General features: G+C 30.7%; 3 protein-coding genes and 1 non-coding gene across 4 annotated transcripts in view; 1 reads left to right on the top strand and 3 right to left on the bottom strand.

Annotated features, from left to right (window-relative positions):
* Positions 1–25629, top strand: part of LOC125826958 (acetylornithine deacetylase-like) — a 291462-nt gene that overhangs the window by 63600 nt on the left and 202233 nt on the right. The gene's annotated exons all lie outside the window — the stretch shown is intronic.
* Positions 138–2312, bottom strand: LOC125826928 (protein HAIKU1-like). Its single transcript, XM_049506279.1, has one exon. It carries the CDS (start codon positions 1656–1658, stop codon positions 543–545), a length of 1116 nt encoding a protein of 371 aa, XP_049362236.1. The 5' UTR covers positions 1659–2312; the 3' UTR covers positions 138–542.
* On the bottom strand, positions 7031–7115 carry TRNAM-CAU (transfer RNA methionine (anticodon CAU)). Its single transcript is given in 2 exon segments — positions 7031–7066; positions 7078–7115. It is a non-coding gene; the product is annotated as a tRNA-Met (tRNA).
* Positions 15015–17394, bottom strand: LOC125826909 (transcription factor MYC2). Its single transcript, XM_049506260.1, has one exon. It carries the CDS (start codon positions 17325–17327, stop codon positions 15249–15251), a length of 2079 nt encoding a protein of 692 aa, XP_049362217.1. The 5' UTR covers positions 17328–17394; the 3' UTR covers positions 15015–15248.

The raw sequence follows: 25629 nt of genomic DNA, 5'->3' as shown, positions 1-25629 counted from the left end.
TACCAGGTTTGAAACAAACACATGCATGAAAGATGAATAAACATTGCACAGAATTTGTAGGGTGGCAAAGATTGATAAAATTGCGCAAAATATGGAATCATAACATGAAAATTTATTCACATGAAAGGTGAAGAGATGAAGAAAATTCAAAGTATTTGATTCCAAATGTGACAGTACAAGAATCTTTCCTGCATTTATCCTTACATATAGATCACTTTAAACAACATCTAACAAGTTACAGCCCTTTTTGAGTTGCCTAATTAACTACATTGCCTAAAGTTCTAAGAGAATAAAGAGATGAATCAGCTAGAGACTCTACTCACAAAGAGTTAAGATAAGATGGCAATGTGTGTGAATAAAATAATATAAATTAAAAAAACAAAACTAAATGCAAATTACTAAAGAGATCTCTTACGTTTAGCTAGGGTACATTGTATCTCAACAAGTATAAAGATTCAATTTGGAGAAGATTTCCACCACGAAATTCCTCAAACCAATATCAGTCACTGGAGCTGTCCAAAGTCAGTAGTTTTTCCTTAACACTACTGATCCCTCCATCTTGGACTTGTTATAGGAAAGAATCCTGACGGCGACAAAGGAAATCCATAACCAGGAGATGGGGGAAATTGTGGTCCAGGGCCTAAAATCCCAGGCTGAGCCATGTGAGAAAAGGAGAAATTCGGAGTCAATGGTGGAGGACGCTGCACACCAGGAGAAAGCAATGGATAAGGTGATCGAGGAGATAACATGTTGAAGAAGCCAGTGGGTGATTGCATAAGGAACTGAGAAGTGGGTGAAGGCAAAAAAGTTGGCCCATTTATTCCCGGAGATGGAAGAGGTGGAGGCGGACCATTCATCCTAGGAGATGGGAAAGGAGGATGTGGACCATTCATTCGAGGGGGTGGGAAAGAAGGTGGACCATTTGTTCTAGGCAATGGGAGGAGAGGTGGGCCATTCATTCTAGGCGATGGGAGGAGAGGCGGGCCATTCATTCTAGGAGAAGGAAGTGGTGGCGGGCCATTCATTCTAGGAGAGGGAAGCGGTGGCATTGAAGGATTAGGAAGAAAGCCGGAGGATGGAGGATATGCTTGAGTATGAGCAGGGCCTTGAAGTTGTGTTTGTGTAGCCCCTGGATCCATTATCGAATTTTGAAGGTAACGCATGTAAGCTGAGATTGGAGACTCTGCTGTATTAGCCCAAGCATCACCAGGGGTAATGGGTGGTAACACGGGAGGAGATGGCTGCCCATACTGAAGAGGAGGTCTCACAAAATTGCTATTGTATGCAACACCAGGTGCAGGACCTGCCAGTTGACTTGGAGCTGGCATTGGAGCTGGGGGGTGCATGGGAATTCGGGGGCGATTAATTGGTGCCAAAGGGGGAGGTCGAATCCTTTGCAATCTCATACTAGGAGGCTTTGGTGGATTATGAGGAGGTCTAGGTTGAGGTTCTTGAGATGGCGAACCAGTCAACTGCTGAACAATACTCCGAAAATCATTTTTGTTGATATTATAAACTTGGGGTTGAGCTTGTTGTCTCGCGCTATTTGCATTATTGAAATTGGGTTGGTGTATAGGACTTTTCTTTATATTCTTCCCCAATTTATTCACACCTAAATAATCAAGACTTCGATTGTTAGGACGATCTGGATTATCCATTTGAATACTTCTCTACAGTTGTTTTACCTAGAATAGCTCCTCTTCGTCAAACCATCAATGAACATCAATCGATACAAAGTCCTTTAAGCTTAAAGACAACACAAAACCTCAGCACTTACACCACTGCAATAAACCCTCCAGAAATCTCAACCATTGCACAAAAACCCAGAGATACAATTCAGAAAGCACCAGAAAAAGCAGTCTCCAATCCTTATAAATTCAAAAAAGGTACCCAAGCAAGAACCAAAAACAAAGTTGCAATCTTTGAAACTGTAACAGCAATATACACCAGTATATAATCCCCAAATCAAATCAGCTCCAGCTTCAGCCAAAAAAAAAAATTCCTCAAATGAACCAAAAGCACAGAAATCTGAGTAATCAGTGAGTTTCCCAACAAAATACTCAACACCCAATTATTGTTTCTCTCTGTAAACTTCCAAGAACGAATCTTTTATCCTTCTCAAACACTTGAAAATTCACAAAAAAACCCAAAAAATCCCACCTTTTTTCAATTTTTCAAGATTCAGATATATGCTTAAAATAGATACTAATTCTGTAAAGGGGTCAGAGAAGAGAAACTTACGCCTTGATTAGCGGGGTAAAGCTGTCATAACCCATGTCTGATCAAGAAACCTCTTCTTCTTCCTTAAATCTGTATAAAAATTCTATTTTTGAAGGTTTATCTCTATAGTTTGAGGGGAAAAAAAATGAATAAACCCTAGCTTGGTGCAGAGGGGGTGGTGGGGTGTTAGTCAACGAGGAAATGAAACGGAAATTGGAAGCAAAAATATAGAAAGAGAAAAACAATTGATAATGATGAACAAGAAGAAAATATATACTATAAATACATAAATATAAATAGAGAAATAGTGAGACAAAAAAAAAAGGAATGTAGGGTCCTGTTAGAGTGACAAACAGGACGATCAAACTTATTTTCTAGTGTTTGGTAAGTAAAGAAAAAAATATTATTTCAATATATATAATATCGAGTAAAATATTATGGAATAAGTTAGGATGAGGGTGGGGGTTTGAAGATTACGAGATGGGATGGTCAAAGAATGAAAATTGAGAGCGTTGAACAGATAGAAAATACTAAAATGGAATAAATTTAAAAGTTAATTATAAATTATTATTGTTTCCATTAGGAAAATTATTTAAGAGTTTATATACTATCTAGTAAAACATTATGTAATAGGATAGGATGGGAGTGGGGGTTCGAAGATTATGAAATGGGATGGTCAAAGAATGAAAATTGAAAGCGTTGAACAAATAGAAAATGCTTAAATGGAATAAATTTAAGATGTTAATGATAAAAAAAAAATTCTATTTTTCCTTTAAAATTCTAAAATTACAAGATGGGGTGGTCAAAGAATAAAAATTGAGAGCGTTGAACATATAGTAAATACTAAAATGGAATTTATTTAAGTTGTTATTTATAAATTATTTTTTTTATTTTTCCTTCAAAAATATTATTCTAAAAAACTATATACGATCTAGTAAACATTATGAATGAAAATTGAGTGGGTTAAACAAATAGGGAATTCTGAATGGACAATAAATTTAAAATGTTACTTATAAATCTACTTAATTATATTTTTTCTTTTCGTAAGGGAATACATTCTCACGCACCAAACGCACGAGTTGCGGCTGTACAACGTAAAGAATTTCGGCATATTTAAGTTTAAGTACCCAATAAAATATTAATTAGTTTTTAAAATATAAAAAATAAGTATTTTCTTTTTCTAAATAATAGGACAATTCGGTAGTTATTTATATATGAAGAAAAAAACTTCAATTTTGAAATATTCATCAAATTATTTACTCAATTTTAATTAACTAAATATTGTCCAGACGTCTACTAAAATCATGAGGTGAATATTAACTTTATATTACACATGTATTAATTTAAATTGATTATTAAGAAAAGGCAATAGAGTTAGATTTGATTAGCATGAGAATTATCAAATCCGGACCTTTAAAATGGCATTATTACTATATGAACTTTCGTTAACTTTTTTTTCTTCAAATTGCAATCACCAACTCCAATAGTTTTCTTTAATTAAAAAAAAAACTCTAATAGTTTTTGCTCGGTCATGTTTAAACATGTAATATACAATTATGATTTGAAATTGAAATATTTGTATATAATTTGTGGAAATTATCATAATTTTTCGAATTCTTATACAATCTTACCATATAAGCAAATCATACTTCATAAATCTAAATATTTTAAGGCGTCGCTGCTAACTCACATATCTCCATGTTCCTTTATAAATAAATATTTGTGATCACGAACTTTCAAATTCACATCATTTTAGAAAGATTCACTAGTCAATCATAGTTTTATAAGTTAATTATTCTTTAATATATGGTACGGACAATCTCTTAATGCCAAACATAAGATTTCAAATTATGTACTTTATTTTTTTTTTGAGAAATTAAGACATAATTTCAAATCATGATCTCAAATCGCATGTTGATTTAAAATCATAAATTCATATCACATCATTTACATGTCTAAACACAAATTTACGCACCTCCAATAATAATCCGATAGTTATTATCATTAAACTTTATATCGCATGTCTAAACATAAACTTACACTACTCATAGGCAATGAATTACCAGTAGCTAATTATTTTGATAGATGCTTAAGAATATATAGTACGTCTGGTTACTGTTTATAGCAGTCAGCATGCTATGATTAAAGAAACTTTTGAGTAGAAAATTAATATTATACCCTATACATAAGCAACAAAAGTCAAAACCTAAGGTATTACTAGAATGACACGTAAAAATTATAGATGGTGCAACTTTGAAAAAATCGTTAGATAAATTAGATCATCGACAAAAATAAGATTAACATCAACGTGTGGGGCTTACTTTTCAAGGGGATGTGATAGTCAAGAAGACAACAGTCCAATCATTTCAATTTTAACTCTAATTGGGTCAATTACTTGCTAAATTAACATGAAAGTAAGGGTCTTCAATTAAATTATTTTATTTAAGGTGAGAGTGTTTTTAAAATGATTTTTTGATGTATTAAACTGATTTAAGTTTATGTAACATATAAAATTTAATAAAAGAGAAAGAATAAGAATAAGATTGAGACTACTTTTTATTAAGTATTTGAAGCGTAACAATAATATATTCATTGTAATCTCAGAAGTAGGATCTAATTATGTTATTAGAAAAAATTATTACTTTTACAAGAAAAAATAAATTGCGTACACACCATTCTTTTCAAATATATCATCACTTATAAAATATATGTCGTTATTGTAATCTTATAATAAGCTCTTTACATAAAGATATTTTTCAATTGTTGGTAATAATTTGAGATTTCAAATTTAACTCATAATTACTCCTCTATAAGTATAAAAACAAAAAATTCAAATAAAGAACACTTTTTTCTTTAATAAGTTTTATGTGATTGGTTCACCCTTAACTAGAAGTTTCAGGTTCGAGCTCTAGATATGGAGAAAATTCTATCGGAAGTGTCACCTTCAGATGGACTAGCTCTGTAATGTGTGATCCAAATTTCATCGGACTCTAATACGAACTTTGAACATCAAATGAAAAATCGAAAAAATTATAGGTGATGTTATCTAATAATGATAGCATGTACCAAATGGCACCCTAACCAGATGACATTGAAAGACAAATTGAAACAAAAAAATCATTAAAAAATATTCTATGGCATCGTAGGTTTTAAGAGTGATAATGACGGAAAGAAGGTCTATATAATAAACATCGGTACTCCAGTGCATTTCTCCGTCTGAATCAAAATAAATATATTTTCGAACCTTCTCTTTAAAATTTAAAGTGGATATTCTTGCACGAATCTCAGCAATTACTTGTTCTGATTCTACATATTGATCGTTTTGAACTAAAAGTAAACTTTTGGGTGGAATATTCACATTATGTAGAATATCTTCACTCTCAATAGTTACATACAAGTCTATAGAACATAGAAAGGCGGGATGCCCATGACGTGTACGTGTCGGATGAACCAAGTCCTCGTTGAATTTTATTTTTCCATTAGATGGGGTTCGCACATGTTCTGCAGTATCCCCGTGAATACTCCTCCGATATGAAAAGCTAAGTTCGTAATGTTAATTGAGTACCCGGTTCTCCAATCGATTGACCTGCAATAATACCTACAACTTCACCCAATTCAACCAGGTCGCCATGAGTAGGACTACGGCCATAACATAATCGACAAATCCAAGATGTACTCCTACAAGTAAAGGGAGTTCGAATAGAGATTGGTTGTGCCCAAAAGGTTATGAATCGATTTACAAGTCCAATAAACATATAAACAACCAACATGGGTTGTGGTGCACTTGTGGGAGTGTTTCACCCTTAACCAGAGGTCTCGGGTTTGAGCCCTGGATATGGAGAAAATCCTGTTGGGAGCGCCACCCCTGAATGGGACCTGCGCGATCCGGATTTAGTCGGAGCTCCAATGTGGGCTCCGGACACCGGGTGGAAACCAAAAAAAAATAAAAATCAAACATATAAATAAGAGAGGCCGCCTTAGATGTTTCAAAAGTGATCATTAATTAACATTAAACTAAGATACCTATAATTCTAGTTTTAGTGGGAATTAAGGTGCTATCATTCATTGATCAGGTTTTGATTTCCAAATATCTTGAATTAATATTAAATATATTATTAGTTTTTTATTAATTGATTTATAATTTTTAACGGTATAATTTTCTATTTAACTAATCAAAAATGCTATTTTGTTTTATTTTTTCTCTTGTTTTCATTTGTTCATATATATACTGCTTTCATGCAGAAAAGAGTATGTCACGAAGTACAAGCACAAATAAATTCAAATAAGTTATTACTAAAATAAATTTATCTTCATTTAGGTTAAGTAGAATACTTGAATGCAGTAGCACTATAATAATTAACGAAAAATGAAAAATCACCAAGATAACAATTATAAAACGCAATAAATAGAGTTTGTATTTAAAATATTAAACCATTATTGTATAATTAGGGATAAAAAAAAGTATAATCTAGTTATTGATTCAACCATAAATAAATATTGAAAACACCCATAAACTAGACATAAATTATTAGTTTTATCCTGAACTATTGACAGGCTTAAAAACACTCATTTACTTGACTAACTGAACTTAAATACACCACCGATCTTGCAATTTTAGTAAAATATACCCCTAAATTTTTGCCAAGTGATCAATAGTTCAAGAATAAAACTAATATTTTAGGTCAAGTTGAGGATGTTTAACTACTTTCTCTAATTTAAAATCTTAGAATTGAAAGCCGAATCGATACCAACCCCAAAAGAATACAGAACCACAAACGGGTTTTTAATATAATTGGGGAGAAAAAAAGTATGGGGTGAGAGAGGCTCGAACTCTCGACCTCAGGATTACTCAGAAGCTATGAGACCTACGCGCTAGCCAACTGCGCCACCACCCCATGATGTTGTTTACTCTCTCCTAAAAGATGGAGTATTTATAAGTTAATTCTGTAACAGTACAAAAGCAAATTTCTGGTTCTTTATTTGAATTTAGATGTATACGGAGTATCTTGTACTACTAGCTCTTATTTCTGTTATTTATTATTGCCTTTATTAATTTAAACTGACTTCTCATCCTATAAGGTACAAAAACGGGAGGAAGAAAATGTGCAATCACTCAGTTAATGAAGTAGGTTGAGAATCATGAGCTTTGATCAGCTCTAATCGCACCGAAAGTTAGAAACACTAGTGCTCTCTTCCCATTTGACCAAATCCTGGTCTAAAAGAGTTATTCGGTACTTGTGTTGATGCGGATAGCAATATATTTTGTGTAATTATTTCAATTGCATACAAACTAGCCTGAATACTATATACACATGCTGGTCTACTTCAATTAATATCTTTCATATATTGTGTTCTTTACACCTTTGCATGAGAAAATTGAGTATTCTTTTCTTGGCTGCATTTCAACTAATTGTGAGAAATGCTTTAGAACTACTAGGATTTGCTACAATAACTATGCTTCACTTACAAACTAGTTGAGGTTCGTTATATGAATTATAAATACCCATTATTTCAAATAACTATGCATCGATCGCTTACTAATAATGTTGCATGGAATCGAATGTTGGGCTGCTAAAGTTCAAGATTTTCACAAGATGATGAGTTTTATAAAATTATTAATGCTAAGGTGATGTGCGGTCATTCAAGATTAGACAAAGAAGTTCAAGTAGCATATATATATATATACTAAGTACTATACAATAAGAGAAGGTCATTATGTTTGATCAATTTCTGCATGAATCCCTAGATGCAACCGTCTAAAAATGTAAAATCATAGTGAGTGCATGAGTTATGTAGACCATAAATTAAATCACATGAAAGTTATCTCGAAAGACTTGTATCCTCTTATAATCAATACACACTTAGCAAAAGAATAAAACTTATTTAGTCATGCTAATATGTTTATTTTGGGTCCTATTATCTATATGCTTTCTAGGAGTCTTTTCGCTCGTGTTGGCTGTTAGAGATTTTTATGCCACTAGGAAATATATAGATAACATGTAGTTAATTTTCAATTGTATTTTCTTTTGTAAAATATTGGCTTAAAATGAATTTAAATAGGGAACATGGTCAGTTTGCTTCATAGAGTCGACCCCAACTTATTTAAAACTTAAGTGTATTTTTTTATTTTGGTCTATTTGGATTCAGGACTCATTCTATTATGTGTACCAGCTTTTTCCTTTTATCTTTTTTGTCTGAAAGTAGAAGAATGGGATCCATCCACTTCTGTACAGTATATCCTTCCCATATTTGTTTATGATGATATGCTTCACTTGAGTCAAGTGTCTATTGAAAACAGTCTCTCTATCTTCACGAGGTAGGAGTAAGGTTGTGTACGCACTTGCCTTCCCAAACTCCACTTGTGAAATTATAGTGAGCATGTTAACGTTGTTGTTGTTGTGATTTGCTAGTGATTAATGAATTTCTGTACATGGTGTATCTGTAGTCTAATCTTGTCAAGGTGATATATATAAAAAGTTCACCTTTAGATGTGGTTTTTCAGTTCTGGAGGAACACTTAGATTAACAGTTGGCCTCACAACCTAAAATGACAAGTATTTTGAAACAGATATAATCAGACAACAAGTATTTCAAAACGGAAAGAATACAAAATATAATATATTGGTATCACCCTCTACATATGATACAAAGAATGAACAATTTTTTACGAAAAACCCAAATTTATACCAAGTAATATATATATTTGTACATGTACCCCTTCTAATCGAACTTTAACCAAATACTAGTAGTATAATTCACAATATTGAAAAATGATGTTGGTAAAATTGAAAAAATTCTCAGAAAAATTACGGATTTACCCTTGTGACAATATATTTCTCCATGATCAACCCTCATTCATCTGCCTGCAGAGTTCCTCAAAACTCCAATCTCTTCTCATCCCGGAGCATCATTGCAACCTCGGCGTGACACTCGGAAACTCCATCGGACCACCATAGCTGTTATGAAGGCGGTGAGCGCCTTTGTTCGACGTTCGAGTCATCACATTCTCATCGCCAGAGTTAGGTGCCATGTTCCCTGACCAACTCCTATCAACTCTTGCCAAACATGAGCTAAAATTAGACATTTCTTGACTATTGTTGTCAACATTGTTTGAATCTATCCTCCTCAAAACTTGACATGTCAAGCAATTCAAATTCATTTTTGACTCTAAATTAAATCAAAGAGATGGAAATCAAAAGGATTGTGGAATTGGTTTAGGAAAAATGTAGTGGTAGGAAAGAGAATTGGTTATTGTTCAAGTCTTGACTGACAGAGTTACTCGTTATTTGTGCTAGTGGCATGCAGAATGTAGCCTTGAAATTAGTCGCTGGTTGAAGTTTTGTGCATGAATGCACTCGATGGTAATTGCAAGAGAAAATGAGGAATTAATTTTATATGTTATGGAGGGTGAGTATTTGAGGTAGGTTCAAATTTTTTTCTTCTTATTTTTCGTATCTCCTCACATTTCTTCCCTTGTCCCTTACTCCCCCATTTTAAAGGAGAAGTTTAAGGGCATGTGTTAATAATGTCCATTAAATTTTGGTCTTTGAGGTTTGATTCCTAGATTAAAGCTCAATGTCAATTTTTAGTTAGTGGCTACTATTAATTTCTTAGCTTTGACTCTAAACTTTGAAGGAGATTAACTTTGTAAATACATGAATCATGATAGTGATGTGTAAATAATCACGCATTTATAAGAAATAATATAGCATTTTCAATAGAATAATAGAGAGAAAATGACGAAAAATGATCTTTAGGGGAGATAGGTCCTAAATAATTCCTCAAGAATACATTTAACAGTTTGACGAGACATAGACTTCAATAAATATTTTACGGAGACTAGAAGAAGTTTTGGAATTTCATAATATTCACAAAATCTTCCATACCTCATATCAATATATACTATATCATTGAAACATGATGATAATAATAATAATAATAATAATAATAAATATTGTAGTTTTACATGAATCACTCACAATTATATAGTACAAATTTTTGCGTTATGCGCTTCCAACAAGTTAGTAAATAAAGAAACAAAAACTACGATAATTTATCACTACTAGATCAGTAAAGGTAGCATGGATAGAATTAGTTGTAGGTTGTCACTTACTTCCTAAATTTAGCTTATTTAAGACCAATTTTTTAAGGGAATTTTACACAATTTCCATAGTGTTAAGAGCTAATTACATCATATTTCTACTCTTTTTCAAATTACAAAAACCCCTTAAATTTGGTGTTATCCGGATGCATCCCAAAACATCCCGATACATCGCATTTCGGTTTCGGATACATTCTTCAATGTCCCGATACATCGGGTTCGGTTTTGTATACATCACTCAATGTCCCAATACATCACGTAAAGTGATGTATCCGAGAATAAGAGAGAATAGGGATTTTGTAAATTTTTTAAATGATAGAAAAATTTAGAGAATATGATGAAATAAATTGTGTAATTAGTTAATTTTTTCAATTTTTTAATTATTTTTCTCAACTAATTGAGCCATCGAAAGGACTGGCCCAACCAATCCGTTGTGGGCTGTAGAATTTGATGGGTTAAATAAGACCGATCCTTCATTTAAATGGTCCTTTTAAGAGGAAGGAGAAGTGATAGTGTCCTTTTATAAGTGTTGGCTAAATTTTAAGTAATTTATATATCTTGATTAAAACTTCTTCTTTTTTGCTGAAAATCTTGATTTAAACTTAAATAGCGGTCCATCTAGATTAAAATACGGAAAATTATATGGTTAAGCAAATAAATACAAGTTAATTAGTCATCATAGCTATAGTTTTTATTAATTACCACTCGCGATCAACATTCAACGATAATTATGTAGATTGGAATTTTGAGTTTGTATAATTCGCATGTTTGTATAATTCAAAAATTGTATAGCTTTTGTATAATGTTATTTTGTATAATTGTTTAAAGTTCAGATGTTTTGGTTTTGTAAAAATTCGTTATTTCGAGTTTATATAACAAAAAAATAGCTCAATTATACAAATGTACCCGCAAAGTATACAAATTCACGCGCGAATTATACAAATCCGTGAATTATACAAAATCGCAAATTGTACAAACGAGACAACTTAAATTGTAGCTACAACACGTAAATATGCAAACTATAACTATAAAGCATAATTGAATTTATGGGAAAACTACATAAATTCCACTACTTTTGGTCCTAATTATTAGGATTCATGATAATTTTGAATATTACTTAATATACCATATTTCGTCCTTAAGATACATGAGTGCACGGTATCTAGCATTAATTTCATGTATCTATTTATATGTATATAGTAATAATTTGATGTATCAAATATCAATTTCATATGTCATATCAAAAAAAATGCATCTCGGATATATGTTAAACAAATGCATCTAATTATGTGTATCTAAATACGGAATGTAACTGAAATGCATGACTAGTTATGTGTATCTAAATATGAAATGTAACTGAAGCGCATGAATTTAGGAACAAATCACGACGATAGAATATATGCCGTATCATTAATCCAAAAAAAAAATCAATATTCTTCCCTTTTTTTAGCACCTTGAATTTTTTTCCTCATAGATACATATAATCTTAACTCAGAGTCTCAGATACATGAACTTTTAACTAGATACATGTGTATATTTTTTAAAATACATGTACACCTAATATCCTTTGTATCTCTCTCCTCTACATCAGAGACCAACACCACCTCTGTTGCTTGTGAATACTCTAAAAATTGTGGTTTTTTAAGGACTCGATACGAATGCAACAACATTTTTAGAAAGTTCGAAAAAACACAGTTTGAGACGTTATGTGTTAAGAGGATGGAGTGACGAAAAAATAGTTCTGATTGGTTGTGATATTATGTGAATAATCTATACATCCAACTAAAACAGACAATGGTGTAGCGACTAATCTAAGAACCTTAACAAACCACTTTGGATGCCCTTTATATTCAATTTACGACACTTTATAACTGATTACTCAATGCATAAAACTACACATACTCCATATATATAAATCTAGCACGAGTAAACCCTAATAATTTCTGAATGATCTGTTCTACTAGAACTAGAAAATGGTAAGAAAAATGGGGGGGGGGGGGGGGGGGGGGGGGAAGGGGGGGTGGACTAGGTTGTGCGGAGCGGATTGAAGTGGGTTTTTTTAAAAATTAATGCGGAGCGGATTGAAGTGGGTTTAAACTTAATTTTAATGTTTTACATGTTATACGAGTGATAGAACATTATTTATTAAGATAATTTCTTTAAAGCTACTAAAATATTCAAGATAGTAAATGAAAATGGTTTAATAAATAATAATTCAATTTCTTACATGTTTCCCAATTGACCTTTAAAAAATAAAATTTTAAGTCATTATCATATTAAATTGATACAAAAAAAAATGAATTTATTTTTATGACAAAAAAATTTCAGTATCAAATTTAACTAGAAAAAAAATATTAAAAAATTATGCGGGACGGGTTTATGCGGAGCGGGTCTATGCAGGGCGGGATGGACGGGTTGAAAATGATAAAAATGTTATGCGGGCGGATAAAAAAATTTGCGGGTTAAGCTCAACCCCTCCCGCCCCGCATCGCCTCATTGTCATCCCTATATAAACTATTAAAATGATAATATATGTAATTACTTGAAAGTAGAGATAAAATTAATATATATGATAGTTATGTATGTCTAGTTAGGTAGTTTCTTTCTAATTTATTATTATGGCTATTAGAGAAAATTTCCTATTAAAATACTCATTTTGATAGCTCTAAATTTTATGGTTTGTGCAAAGATAAAACATAGATAGAAGTAAAAATATAAACGCCACTTGAATCTGTTTGTTTTTATTTTTTTAGTCCATTAAAGAAAATTGTTTTGTTTTTCATTTTTTTTTTTTAGCAATTTTTAAATTTTAATTTTTCATATGATATATTTAAAATTGCAAGATTAAAATACATTTTGATATATTTTATATATCTTTAGTATAAAATCATAAGTTTTATTATTATTTTTTATTTTTTTAGATTTCGTATCAACTAAAACATAAGACAAATAAATTAAACCAGATAAAATAATATTTCTAGAAAAACAAAACAAATCACAAAACAAACAAGATATTTGCATGATGAAATAGTTATTGTTTTCAAATTGAAAATGACAATACCCAAATATCGCAGCCAGACCACCTACCCTGCTCTGAACAATCATGAACACACAAATTTGGCTTATTAACAAACTTGATGGACCAAACTTTTATTTTTCTATTTTGCTTGGTTCATATAAGAAAGAAAATCGGAGCAAATAAATTGGTGGGTCATATAATATAAAGACATAGTATTAATTATTTAACCAATTACACATGTAAAACATGATTATTATTTTTTGTCTGCCCACCAAATTTGCGTCACGTCACAATTATTTGTTTTCTAGTCTATGAAAAGAAAAATGTATTAAATTATAAATATTATAATTATTATAATATATAGTAAAGTAGATGATTTTAATTACATTAAATGTGTCCCTACTATTTGTTCAATAATTAGCAGTTGAAGCTAGGCGGATCTACCGTTAGGGTGTCGGGTTCATACTAATAAAATCTATTTAACTAAAAGTTATTGAATTTAATCGAAGTCATATGAACTTCTAGCAAAGTTAATAAAAAAGTTGTGGTGGAGCTTGTGTGGGAGAGAAAGGGTTTATTTGCATCTCCGTTTCTAAAAAAATTATTGTATATATACTTTATTACTATTTTTAATGAAGTAAAAATCTTGTTTCTGCCACTTACGAAAAAGAGAGTGGCCTAATTAGTTTAGAATGGATGTGTTCAAATGAAGTGCATTTGAAAAGTTGCTATCAGTTACAGCCTACAGCATGATATGCTAATACTATAATGGAAATAATTTTATTTAGTCTATAATATACAATAGGGTTTAGACCAAAAGAAGAACCAAGTTCAATGAATTCTCCAAAAGGAAAAATACAACACATGATTTTATTTTTTATTAGACTAAAATATATGTGGATATATACAATTTTAATTCATTATATAAACAAGCATGCAGCCAAACGAATAAATATGATTAATTCTTTCTAGTTTCCTTTTTTATTTTTGATGATGCATTTAGTCTAATCTTGTCTACAAGACTTATTTCACCTGATCTTATCATTCTTTTAAGAAATTCTTTTTTCCTTCTTTCATATTTTATTGTTGGTTTCATTCTGTTTTAATTTGTTTGTCAAGTTTAGATTTGATACAAACTTTAAGAAAATAAAAAGATAATTAGAATATATCAAAATATATGTTAATCCAGTCGTCCAAAACAACTCTCTTTTAAACTGATTAAAAAAAGAATAAGAAAAACAAATTGAAACTAAAGAAGGAGTATGTTAAACAAACTCAATAGGAAAGATGATAGTTTTTCTAAGGTTTATTTGTTTGTATATGTAACTAAATCCAAATATTCTCATAAAATAATCCTTTTATTTTTTTAGTCAAAAATAATGAAATGAAGGTCGTAAGCAATGACTTCTCATACAATTATTTTAAAATTTAATTTGAACATGAAGTTTGAATTGAAAAAATAGTGCATAGTGCTTCTGAAATGATATCTTTCACATTTTTCTCATGAATAATTTGTTTAAAATACTTGAACCAAATTCTAATGCAGCTGAAAATTGGGTATAAAGAAAGAAGACACAATTACTTCAAAATCAAGTTCACCCGCCATCAAATTTCTTCTTCATTTATGTCCTGAACAAAGAATACACAAGGATGGATGCAATCTTACAGACGTACGTAGCTGCAAATTTATCTTTAATTACATGAACTAAAGCCCGATTAAGTTGAGTTAATCGGGCTTAACATCTATGTACAAGTTGGAAAAATAACACGAAGATAGTCTTCTTCGTCTTAATCTCTCAAACTTCAGTACAAAAACATTACTTAGAGCTTTAGCAGAAATCAGATCCTTTAATTTAAGCATTGCCTTGGAACACAATTCACAAGGTTAATTCAAAGCCCTTGACGATTTCTATCTACTTTCTAAGGGGGTTTCAGCAATTTTCGATTTCAATGCTACCCTAAGCTGCTCTTCAGTGTAATGTCTGCTACCCATTTTCACTGTGGCTTGTTGGATCATCAAATCGTTGACAACTGAAACACTGGCATGGTGCACGTCTAGGTCTAATTCCATGAGGGCTGCCATTAACCTTGCAGCTGGATGATTCTTTTTATTACATTGTATACGAATCATTGCATCCCATCCGATTATCTTAACGTCTATATCCACGTCTACAATCTTCCCTCCAATCTTGAGATCTTGGTTTGGTGGTGGAGGACCGGGGCGCCTTGATTCTTTCTTTAAATCTTCTATTTGGCTCTTCAAGTCTTCTTTATCTGACTCTGTATTTTGAAGCTTAGATTTCAACTCGTTTATATATGAAATTGCATCTCCAAGAAGTGATGCCTTGTCCATCTTAGACACATTTGGTACAACAGCTCTAAGCGCGTAGAATCTTTGGTTCAATTTCTCCCTCCTTTGCCTCTCTGCCTCGACGTGATTCAAAGGCTCCTCTCGTCCATTTGCTGGCTTTCTCCCTCGCTTCCTTGGCCTCTTTTCTGGTTCTACCACTCTACTACTATCAGCTTCTTTCACCACTGAAGCCTCGAGATCTGAATGTTCAGAGTCTTCGCCTCCGCCTCCACCTGACTTCATACCCGAAGAAGGCAAAACTGTACCTGAAACAAATGAAAGCATTCCTTCTTCATTGCTTCCCCTGGAAGTAGCTGATCTTTTCTTGTTCTTGTTATTGTTATTCTCCTCCACTGCCCCAAATTGGGACTGACCCGTAAACAAGTTCACATTTGCACTGGAAGCACTTTTTTTAGTACTATCACCAAAATTCAAGATTTCTCCTGATTCAGGTTTGCAAGAGAGCGATGCATTCCCATTCCTATTACTACTTCCATCGAACCCGAATTCCGAAAAATTCAACTCCCTCGTGAAAAATCCTTGTGTTTGTTGTTGAGGAGGATTGTTCTGTTGTTGCTGCTGATTGTAACAACTCTGACCATTTCCAGATTGATGATTATTCTCATTTGCATAAGCAATTTGCTTATTACTATTACTTGATGGGACTGAATTTGTTTGTACTGTATTTAAAGACTCTCTAACTTCCATACCTGAGGACGATGGTTCAGTGAGCCAAAGCGCCGACGGGTCGCTCTCCGGCTGCACAGCCCATGAACCAGACCCCAAATCATTACTGAAGTTAAACAATACTCTAACCTTGTTCATGAGATCAGAACTTTCAACAATCAACTCTGTCGAGCCCAATTCAACCACGCCGTTAGCTGAAGGAATACAGACAATAGTCTGAAGCCCGAACCCTTGTGCTTGCCTAACCCGTTCGCAGTGGGAAGCTGCCAATTTCTCAGTTCCGGCGACCCAAATAGGGCTGGAACTATACAACGCCTGACCAGGAAGCCCACTTCCATTAACAAACGATTGGGTCATGGAGATAAGAAAGAACCATTCGGTGTCGGTAACTTCTTCATCAACAGCATCATCGGTCCCAGCTGGTGCCCCTGAAATCAACGAATTCAGCTCCCGGAGAACCTTCTTCCGGTGCTCCTGCTCAGCAATATAAGCAGGAGAAGAAACCGCTAATTTCCTTTTGGCTTTATCTTCTTCGCCTTTGTAATAACCATCTCCCCAACCCAACACAGACGGACTCGAGAAATCAACAACCGACGATTGCCAAAAGATAGCGTAAGTCCACGTCTCTCTAGCACCATCGATAAGAGCTTGAAGACGCTGCTGAAGGGTTTCTTGGTTGAAAAACGGCATAGATTTGGAAGCATCAACAGCCGCAGCCGCGGATACAGATGTAGAAGAAGATAGAGGAAAAACAGACGGATTATTATTATTAGTATGAAGAAGATTTGAATTGACGCCAACCACAGCAGCAGAAGCAGAATTAGTAGTAGTAGAATTAGTAGTAGCCCAAAAAGAAAGATCAGAAGACATAAAAGCTTCCATCATAGACACGTTATCATCGCTAGTACTATTGTTCCACAAATTCATGGTGGGTAAGCTGTATTCAGTCATTCCATAAACACAGCAAGAAACAGGTGAAAATGGTGGAGAGAGAGAAAACAGGGGGTGGCGGAGAGATATGAGAGAGAATAGAAAAGATTTGTTTTTTTTTTGAGTTAAGAGTAGAATTTGAGTTTGGTTTTTATTTGAAGTGAATTTGAGCTGAATTTAGGGAAGTGAAGAAAGAGAGTGGACAAACGCTGGCGGGTTCCACGAAGGCCCCGCCAATTAATCGGTAACTCTACTCCTCTTTCTTCTTGTAGTAAAAAAAACTTACTAGTATCTTTTTTTTTCTCCTTTTTATTCATAATTATATTAAAATTTGATTAAATTTAAATATTATTATAAATAAGTCAAATTATTTCTAATCTGATGATCAATAGTTTAAGAGTATTGAATATTATTAGTTGTAATCGTTAATACTTTTATTATTTATTTATTATTTTTTAAGATATGTCAAATTAATACAAAACAAGTAAAAATAAATGAAATAAATATCTAATACTTTAATCGTTTTCTTGATTTTTTTGCCCACTCAAAAGGAAGGGAAATGAATTGTAAAGCTAGAGAAGAAGGTATTACTTTAATGGAGTGACTATTTTTGTAACCTTACTGTTCAATGTTTCAACTTAGAAAAAGAAATAACTTTATTTTCAATAAAAAGTAAATTATTGATATTTGAAGGACTTAACAATTAAGTCATAAAGATAGAAATAAAATATACTCCTACTAAAGAGATTTTTTACTTTATTGTTTAAACTTTTAGTCATTAAAATACTCAATTAATCACTATGATAGTTAAGTAAATAATATGTCAAGAAGCTTGTTGAGCACCATGTTGCTATCTCATTATGGAATGGAAAATATGTGCATTTATAACTAAGTCATTTAACATATATAGAGAGAGAGAGCCAACAGTTACATTTAAAAGGTTGATAAATATCCAGTGATGAAAAATGTATTTTAAAATATTAGACTAATTATATAAATAAAATTGTAATGTATTCAAATACGAGTGTTGAATTTGACAATAATCATTGGTTTGCTTCGTTAAAATACTTTTTCTATTAATGACTCAAATGCCCTAACAGCTATTTACAAAAATATAAAATTTTGAAGTAATTTTGCATGGAAATTGAATTAATGGTTATTTTGGAAGGATACTTTGAGAATTACAAAAGATATTATAAATAGAACAATAAAATAATTGGCCAAACAAAAAGTGTTTAAAAGATAATTGTTTGTTTATTCATAAAATACATAAATAAGTAAAAAAAAAAATAATGAAATAATTTAATCAACTTATAAGTTTAATGAAACATTACAATTTTGTTGGTGAATTAGAATGTGGCAAACCATATTATTGGCATTTGGCAAAGAATAAATTGCCTGATAGTTAGAACTTAGAAAAAGAGAAGTGTGTCAATTTTTCTTTAATTTAATATTTAACCACTTTTCAATTATTAAGATAATTCTTTCAAATAAGCAATTATTACTCAGTTAGGTGGCAATGGTATTATAGAAGCAAACAGGGAAATTAATCAAAGTATGAGAGATTGTTTGATTATCTTTGGAAGACAAAAAGAAAGCACAGAAGTGGTACATCATAGAACTAAGTCTTACGAATTAGAGCTCCGATTAAATTCGAAGCATGCACTACAAAGATTCATTCTAGAATGTTCTCAATAGAATTTTTTCTATCTTTAAGACTCGATAATTATCAATCTAGTCAATCTAGATTTACTGATACAAATATGAGGATTGAGTGGATTGAAAACGAGTCAATACAAAATGAAGAATAATCTAATTTATTTATATTTTGTACGAGTAAAAATAGGTTGGATAACAAATAAGGTGGATATGTCTCATACTTATTCATATTTCATGAATAAATGGTACTCATATGCTAAAAATATTTTATATTTTGTTAGGAGAAATGTAGAAAATACTTTACTTAGTTTCATGTTAAAAGTTATTTTCCTATATCTTTTCAATATTAAAAAAAATAGCTTTTTTTATTTTTAATCTATGCAGCACTTTTAAATCTCAAAAGTCAAACAATTAAATTTTGACCTTGAAATTGAGCATAAAATATTTAAAATTTTCAAAATAAATTTTACATTATCTGAAACTACATAAAAATATTATAAATTATAATAAATCACAATTCAATTTTTTTTTTAAAAATACATAAAAATAAATTTTAAAAAATTATTTATATTTTAAAATTTAAATAAACACCACATAAATTGAGACGAACGAAATTACATGATAACAAGTTAAAAAATATTCATCAGAGGATCCCAACAAAAATACTTGAATCTCTCTACTTTATGGTCAGAATATTTTAACTTGAGAGAGCTAATTAGCTTGGTCAATCAATAGGAAAGTACATTTCAGTTAAAATTAAAAGGATCTACGTTACTTTAATTTGTACTTCTTTCATCCTATATTAATTGTTAAAATTAGATCAACATGGGTTGTAGTTACCTAGTTGTAGCGAACTGGTGAAAGTGTTTCACCCTTAATCAGAGGTCTTGGGTTCAAGTTTTGGATATGAAGAAAATCTTATTGGGAGCGTCACCTCCGAATAGGCCCCGCAGAGCGCGACCTGGATTTAATCGGAACTCCAATGTGGGCTCCGAACACCGGATGAGAAACCAAAAAAAATAGTTAAAATTAGTAAATATTTATTTTATAATATTATTTATATTTTATTTCAACTTAATTACTCTTATAATTTTGCAGTGAATTTGGGTAAAAAAAAAATTTCGAACTTCGAGAAGAGCCGCCGATCAGAAACCAATTAATCGTCGGCTGCGTTCCTCAAAAACTCGCTACAGTTTAACAACTTTAGTTTAAACTTCACTTAAAACAAGTATATTTAATTATACGACGTCTTACCTTTATTCCCCATATTTTAATTATATAATCATTATACTTATATTCAAAGAAAAGGTTAATCAATAAATAATTAAAAAATGAAAAAATATATTAAAATATCAAATTGAAATGCGTTGGCATCACGACGATGGGTTACCAGTTGGTCCCTCTATTTTTTCTTTATTGATTTTTCAACGGTTTGATATTCATATTAGAGTTTGATTATTTCAAATTTATACCGCATAAGGCCTCATTCAGCGGGAGGCAAGGAGGCACTCCCTACCAAAGATTTTTTGGTAATCAAGATTCGAATTTGAGACTCTGATTAAGGAAGGAACAATTCTATTCATTGTACCACAATCCTTGGTGGTACTCAGAATTCGAATTAGATACTCTAATTAAGGTAGGAACAATTTTATTCATTGTACCACAATCCTAATGGTTAGTTGGTCCCTCTATGTTTGTTCCTATTTCCAGATAGTTTTGAAGAATAATATATTTTTTTTCTGATAATATTTTTTTATAGATATATTTATTTATATAATAATAAAATACAGTTAAGACACGTTTTGTATTGTTGGTATGCCTGGCGTAGATATAACGTGATTTTTATTTTTAATTCATCCACTACTATTTTTTACTTTATTTTATTCGGATTTGTTTATTAAAAAATATATCCCCCATCCCACCCCCACCACCCAAAAAATGAATATATCAAATAAAACTGAAATCAACAAAGTATATTATAAAAACTGTCTTATTCCTATCTGATAATTTATATTATTATTATTATACAAATATACTACGCCATAAGATTGGTAAATCTTTTCCTTTTACGAGAGGAATAAAGAAAAAAAATTGAAAAAGAGAATCAGGATCCACGAAATTATTACTTATTTATGTACTTTCGTCTCAATTTATGTAATCTATTTATTTTAGATATTTATATGATCATAAAGAGAGTTTTAAAATAAAATTATTTTTATATTAAAAGATATTCGTTTATAGAGATTAAAATAAAAACTACATTAAATAAATTGAGTCAGATACTTATAATGTCTCTTTTTCACTTAGTAGTGGACTTATATTGATCGGCTTAAAAAGTTAAATCCAATGTATTGTTTTATGATAAGATTTGTGTTCACATTAAAAAAATGGATGCTTTCAAATCAAGCTAATTATCTAAAGGGAACTTATAGCTTTTAATTACATTAATGTGCTATTATAATAGGAGTAGTTGAACCAATTCGATTTTTATTTTACATTAATGTGCATGGCGTAAAATTTTATAATAAACCAATCAGATTTTTATTCTACTTCTTGATAAATTGTTATATCCAGATCATTTTGTGTGCTTCTCAATAGCATTAATCGGCAATTTTATACAAACTTCATAGGGATAAGAGTTAATTACATCTTATTGTTATTCTATTTCAAATTATAAAAATTCCTTAAAATTTAAGGATTTCAGATACATAATTCAATGTTCTGATTCATCGCGTTCCGATTTTAGACACATCATGTCCCGTTTAGAATATATCACTCAGTGTGTCGATATATCGTGTAAAGTGATGTATCCAACCAATACAGTGCATAAAGTGATATATCCGACCAATATATCGCGTAAAGTGATATATCCAACCAGTACTTTGTGTAAAGTAATGTATCCTATCGATTCAAAAACATTATGTCTTTGTTATTTATCTCATCTTTGTTCTAAATTGTTTACACCTAGGTAGCAAAAAAACAAAAAGAAAGAACGATAATACAAAGAAAAACATGATCAACAGGTTCCGACTAATATGTATCGGTAGTTACAATAATATAACACATATGATAGAGAACAAAACGGAGAACCAGGACTTTTGTACATTATTATTAATAGAGATACAAGATACCCAAAAAAAAAGTAGATGTATATGTTATAAAAATAGAACGTACTATTAAGTATTAACCAACAAAATGAAAGAAAATTTCATAAATACAGCGCTATAATTTGAGCTTTTGCTAATTACCAAATATATGAAGTAAATTTATTTACAAAATGTAGCATAATATATTGTATCCTCACATAATAATAATGAAATATATTGTATCAGCACATATAATAAATGTAATCGTATTTGTACAATATCCTTATTGCACAATACAATGTATCGTCCGGGCGCATAATATTAATGAAGCACATTAAGTATTGGTGTCCTTGTTAAGTGATAGTTAATTTTTTTTCTTTTGCATGATTTAGTGACACTTTTTGAAAGCCAATCCAAACGGGCTCTTAATTTTTTTGCATATCGCATAGCTAAAATTCAAGCAAGAAAACTAAACTATTGAAAGAATTGGCATTTATATAAATTCATCATCGAAATTGAGACTATAATCTGCTCATTAATTTGTTAATCAAAAGGATTGAGCAATTTTTTCTCCAAAGTCCCAATTGGTAATTAAATATTTGAATCCAGCTTTCATGAGTGCACATAGAGGTTATCTAATTTTTTTTAATTAGGAAATAGATATTGTTGTCTAGAAAAAGTAAATTAATTAGATTTCATCATAGGGTTCAATATTTTACCTGGATTGTTTGGTGACTTGAATATTAAATATCAAGCGATACAGCTATTACATAAAAGTCATGGGCCATGTGCTTAGTGCTTAGTGTTTAATATTTTCTATCCGTGTAACTCTTATTAGAGTCTGACTATTTTGGCTTCTCTCCGTATAGGGCTCGATTTGGAAGAAGCTCCTCCTTTCAAGGATTTTTCATGCCCAAGACTCAAAATCGAGACCTTTGATTAAGTGAATAATCTTATCCGATCCACTTCACCTCATCCGTTGATAATATTGATAGCTATTCAATTAATTATATGTCCTCTTCCTTAATGAGTATGCAATTGCCAAATTTACCTTGCTAGCATATCAAATAAAATGAGTAAAAAATCTAGAAAGGATTAATCTACAAATAAATTAAGTTAATAACTTCAAAAGGTAATATTGAAGGACTGTAATCTTCAACAAAAATCTAATCTAAGGGTAAAATGGTAACTATAAATTAATTTTGTCTTAATTTTTTTAAATGACAAATAATTTGAGAAGGAGGAAATACTCCACCCGGTCTATTTAGTAGTCTTGTTTATTGAAATAGTTGATTAAAAATAATAATTATTTTAGAACTGCTGCGGCCTGTGATTTAATTAATTAAAGAAAGAGATTATAAGGATTTGGTTTTTCAACCTAATCATTTTCTAGACGTTGGATCTTAGCAACAAGTTTGAGTAATTAAACTATAAAATGGTTTGTATATAAAATATTCTCAATTGTTTTTTCTGCTGTCCATGTGCTTAGTCAGATTAATAGTAAATCTAACTATTAAACTAATTGATAATTATGAGTTTGAAATTTATACTGCTCCAGAGCAGAATCAACTTGATTTTGCTTGTAAGAAATCAGTAATTTAAATTAAAAATAAAAACAATTTTTTTAGCATAAATTTAAATTAATCAAGCTTCAAAATTAGTATTCGACACTCAAATAAAAGAAAAGAAAGCAGTGTACTCTTATCGCACTAAACGGTCGTTTTGTTGGAACACAAATTATGTTGAAATTAATTATTCTGATATTATTTTATATTGACTATTTAGGTTGTTGTATTAAAAATAACTTACACAGCATAATTCTTTTAAAATAACTGTTTGTTTACAAAATATGCTTTCCAATATAAAAGAAATTATTTAAAAAGTATTATTTTTTTTTAGTTTATATTAAATAAAAGTCATTATTGATCAAATCATAGAAAGTTTTAGAATTATTTGATGAGCCCAAAAATAACTACTACCACTGTCTCTTTTTTCCCTAGGTCTTAATTGGTTGAAAGAAAATGGCTAAGAAAAACAGTTGACCTATATGAAAATTCCTTTTAAGATGTTCTATTTGATATTAAAGTTAGTAAAAATCATTTCTATTTTTCACCTGAAACTATTTTTGGTAACTTCAATATTTTTGACACATCAAATTAGTGCCACACGTTTCAATATCACTAGGACCCATTCAATTAAATGGGCTTAAACAAAACGTGTACGTAAAAAGCTAGTGGGACACACACCAAAACGAGTATGGTCATCAAAATATGTAATTCAATTATATCCCTATTTATTTGTGGTGTTCCGTATTCGCATCGAGCTTTGATTAAATTTAAATTGTGTACTACAGGATCTGTTTGGGGTATCGATTAGAACAAAATTTTCTCCATACACAAGATTTTGCACCACAAATCATATTGGTAATTATCTCCCTATTTATTTGTGTCTGCAATGTGCATGATTATTTTGTTTATGTTTATTAATTAAATATTTTTTCGGTTTATTATCATCTGTTCATTTTTCAAAAATAATTATTTTATTTTATTAATCCTTAAATATAATAAGTTCATTATTTTAGAAAATACACTATGAGATTAATTAAAGTTAATAATAAATAATTTTTTTTAAAAAAAAATACAAATAAAATAAATATAATATATTTTTTAAAAATAAGTAAAAATGAACGGAGGGTAAAAGTAATAAACTAGATAAAATATATATATATATAAAAAAAAAAGCCGTTTGTTACTTTTTTGACGCAGAGGCAGCTTGCACGTGAAACACGCTTCGAAATGCCATACTCGGTCTCTTGGACGGCCTGTCTAAACATAACATGTTTGACCATAAATATATTTTTAATAAAATATTATATCAGCATCAGTTTAGTATTAAAAACAAAAATATAACTTATTAAATTTAAATTATCCTTAATAAATATAGAAGAGTAAAAGAAATGCTTCCTAACTAGTATATTGAAAATTCGATTGAATCTAGTTGGGTCTTTTGATTAGTCAGACATTGAGTTAGGTTTGATCTTCCTTTTCAATGTCCGGATGAATAATATAGACATTTTTGAATCATATTATTGATGATAAAGGTTTGTTAGACCAAATTATTAATTGATGATATTTCTATTCAATTTCATATAATTTAAGGATTTTTTTTTAAAAAATCGATTATTTAATGACACTATCGGTATTTTATCAATGTTTGGTACTGTTTATTTGGCGAAAAAATCACAAATATGTATTATTTTTAAGGATAATTTTGAAACATGCTAAGTCTTTTCATATTTCTTAAACACTATGTCTAGTCCAATTGAATCACATACATTATACATTGAATCAAAACAAATAGTTTTAAATACGTTCAAGTGTCTAGTTGAAACATCGTAGATTAAAGAGGTTGGAATGACAAATCTAAATTAGTATAAAGGTCTTTCAAGCCATTTTATCAACAAACAAAAATAGACTTTAAATAAGTGTCACATTAAAAATTCAAGAGATTGTAATTGTTTCCAACTACATATACCTTTGTATTAAAGAACTATTTTTTCTTAATAATGATTAATTCAC

The sequence above is a fragment of the Solanum verrucosum genome, unplaced genomic scaffold (genome assembly GCF_900185275.1).
Source record: "Solanum verrucosum unplaced genomic scaffold, falcon-dt-bn FXZP01000060.1, whole genome shotgun sequence".
Taxonomy (NCBI): domain Eukaryota; kingdom Viridiplantae; phylum Streptophyta; class Magnoliopsida; order Solanales; family Solanaceae; genus Solanum; species Solanum verrucosum.
Note: the sequence above shows the minus strand (reverse complement) of the source record. Positions and strands in the feature narration are given on the sequence as shown.

Bases quoted from the DNA above. Each gene is read 5' to 3' on its own strand.
- LOC125826928 (XM_049506279.1), bottom strand. From the start codon at position 1,658: ATGGATAATCCAGATCGTCCTAACAATCGAAGTCTTGATTATTTAGGT.
- LOC125826909 (XM_049506260.1), bottom strand. From the start codon at position 17,327: ATGACTGAATACAGCTTACCCACCATGAATTTGTGGAACAATAGTACT.